Consider the following 1,584-nt stretch of genomic DNA (forward strand, 5'->3'; position numbering starts at 1 on the left):
ATTCAAGTCAGAGAATGTTGCATATAATTAAATTTTTGCTTGATGCATAAAGTTAAAAGATTAAAACTGATAAAACAAGTTTAAAAAGAGACTTTTCCATTTGATTACATTTTGTATGATGGATTATGCAGAAAAAGTAGAATTGGGCTGAAAGATCTATCGCTTTATCACCTCTTCAGGTTGTAAATCGTGTTTTTAAAAAGTAACTAAGTAACTAAGTAATTAATTACTTTTGAAAATAAGTAATCAGTAAAGTAACGGGATTACTTTTTGGCTTACGTCACTGTCATGAGACATTCTCGCAAAAAATCACGGTTTTAGTAACGCAGTAACGCAGCGTTCCTACGGGAAAGTAACGGTAATCTAATTACCGTTTTTGCAATAGTAATCCCTTACTTTACTCGTTACTTGAAAAAAGTAATCGGATTACAGTAACGCGTTACAAGTAAAGCGTTACTGCCCATCTCTGCTTGTCAGTACTCTTGCTGAAGCATTTTGGATTAACTGAAGGCTTTTCAGGGAGTTTCTAGGACATCCTGATAATAATGAATTACAGTACTCGAGCTTAGAAGTGAAAGAAAATTTAAAAACTCCAAAATACTCCAACACAATATGCCGTGAAATACATTGACTTAATGTGAGTAGGGAGTAGAGTTTCTCAAATACAAGTAAAGTCATCATATTTCCTTTGTTTGAAAACAGCTAGACTTCAGCATTTTTATTTTTTACAGATCGATTATGGAGCACTAAATGATTTCAAACATTAAAGGTTGTTTAATAAAGTAACATCTTTATTTATATACAGTTTATGGAACTGCTGCTTGTCAGAGATCAGCTGTGCTCTTCTGGGCTCAGCTCTGAAGTCTAATCCTGCACATCTGAGGGAGCTGGACCTGAGTAAAAACAATCTGCAGGATCAAGGAGCGAATCAACTGTGTGGTTTTCTGGAGAGTCCACATTGTAGACTGGAGACTCTGAGGTCAGACACTGTGTATTAGCTGTGCTGAGATGAATATGTTTTGTGTGTGTGTGTGTAGACGTTCAATTTACAGGAGAAAAAATTTTTTACAATCTTTTTTGGAAATCAAAAAACTTTGTTAATAGTTTAAGAAGCTGTTATACAATTTGGGTTTTGCAGTATTTTAGTTATTAAATTTATGCGATGCTTCTGTTTTCTAGTCGATATGCAGAAAACAACCCTAGAGACCAACTTTAAAAGAAATGCATAAGTCACCAGTGTGGTATTTACCAAGGAGATGCCCTGTCCCCACTGTTGTCATGCATACAGGGAGTGCAGAATTATTAGGCAAATGAGTATTTTGTCCACATCATCCTCTTCATGCATGTTGTCTTACTCCAAGCTGTATATAGGCTCGAAAGCCTACTACCAATTAAGCATATTAGGTGATGTGCATCTCTTTAATGAGAAGGGGTGTGGTCTAATGACATCAACACCCTATATCAGGTGTGCATAATTATTAGGCAACTTCCTTTCCTTTGGCAAAATGGGTCAAAAGAAGGACTTGACAGGCTCAGAAAAGTCAAAAATAGTGAGATATCTTGCAGAGGGATGCAGCAGTCTCA

At 35.9% G+C, this 1,584-nt stretch overlaps 1 protein-coding gene across 1 annotated transcript in view; it reads left to right on the plus strand.

Annotated features, from left to right (window-relative positions):
- Positions 1 to 1,584, plus strand: part of LOC102289410 (NACHT, LRR and PYD domains-containing protein 3) — a 43,142-nt gene that overhangs the window by 13,190 nt on the left and 28,368 nt on the right. Inside the window, exon 6 of the mRNA XM_005951921.3 lies at positions 806 to 979. Within this exon, the coding sequence (XP_005951983.3) occupies positions 806 to 979 (174 nt within the window). The remainder of the gene's footprint in view (positions 1 to 805; positions 980 to 1,584) is intronic.

This window comes from Haplochromis burtoni, unplaced genomic scaffold (assembly GCF_018398535.1).
Source record: "Haplochromis burtoni strain Fernald_Lab_line unplaced genomic scaffold, NCSU_Asbu1 Contig_1203, whole genome shotgun sequence".
NCBI lineage: Eukaryota > Metazoa > Chordata > Actinopteri > Cichliformes > Cichlidae > Haplochromis > Haplochromis burtoni.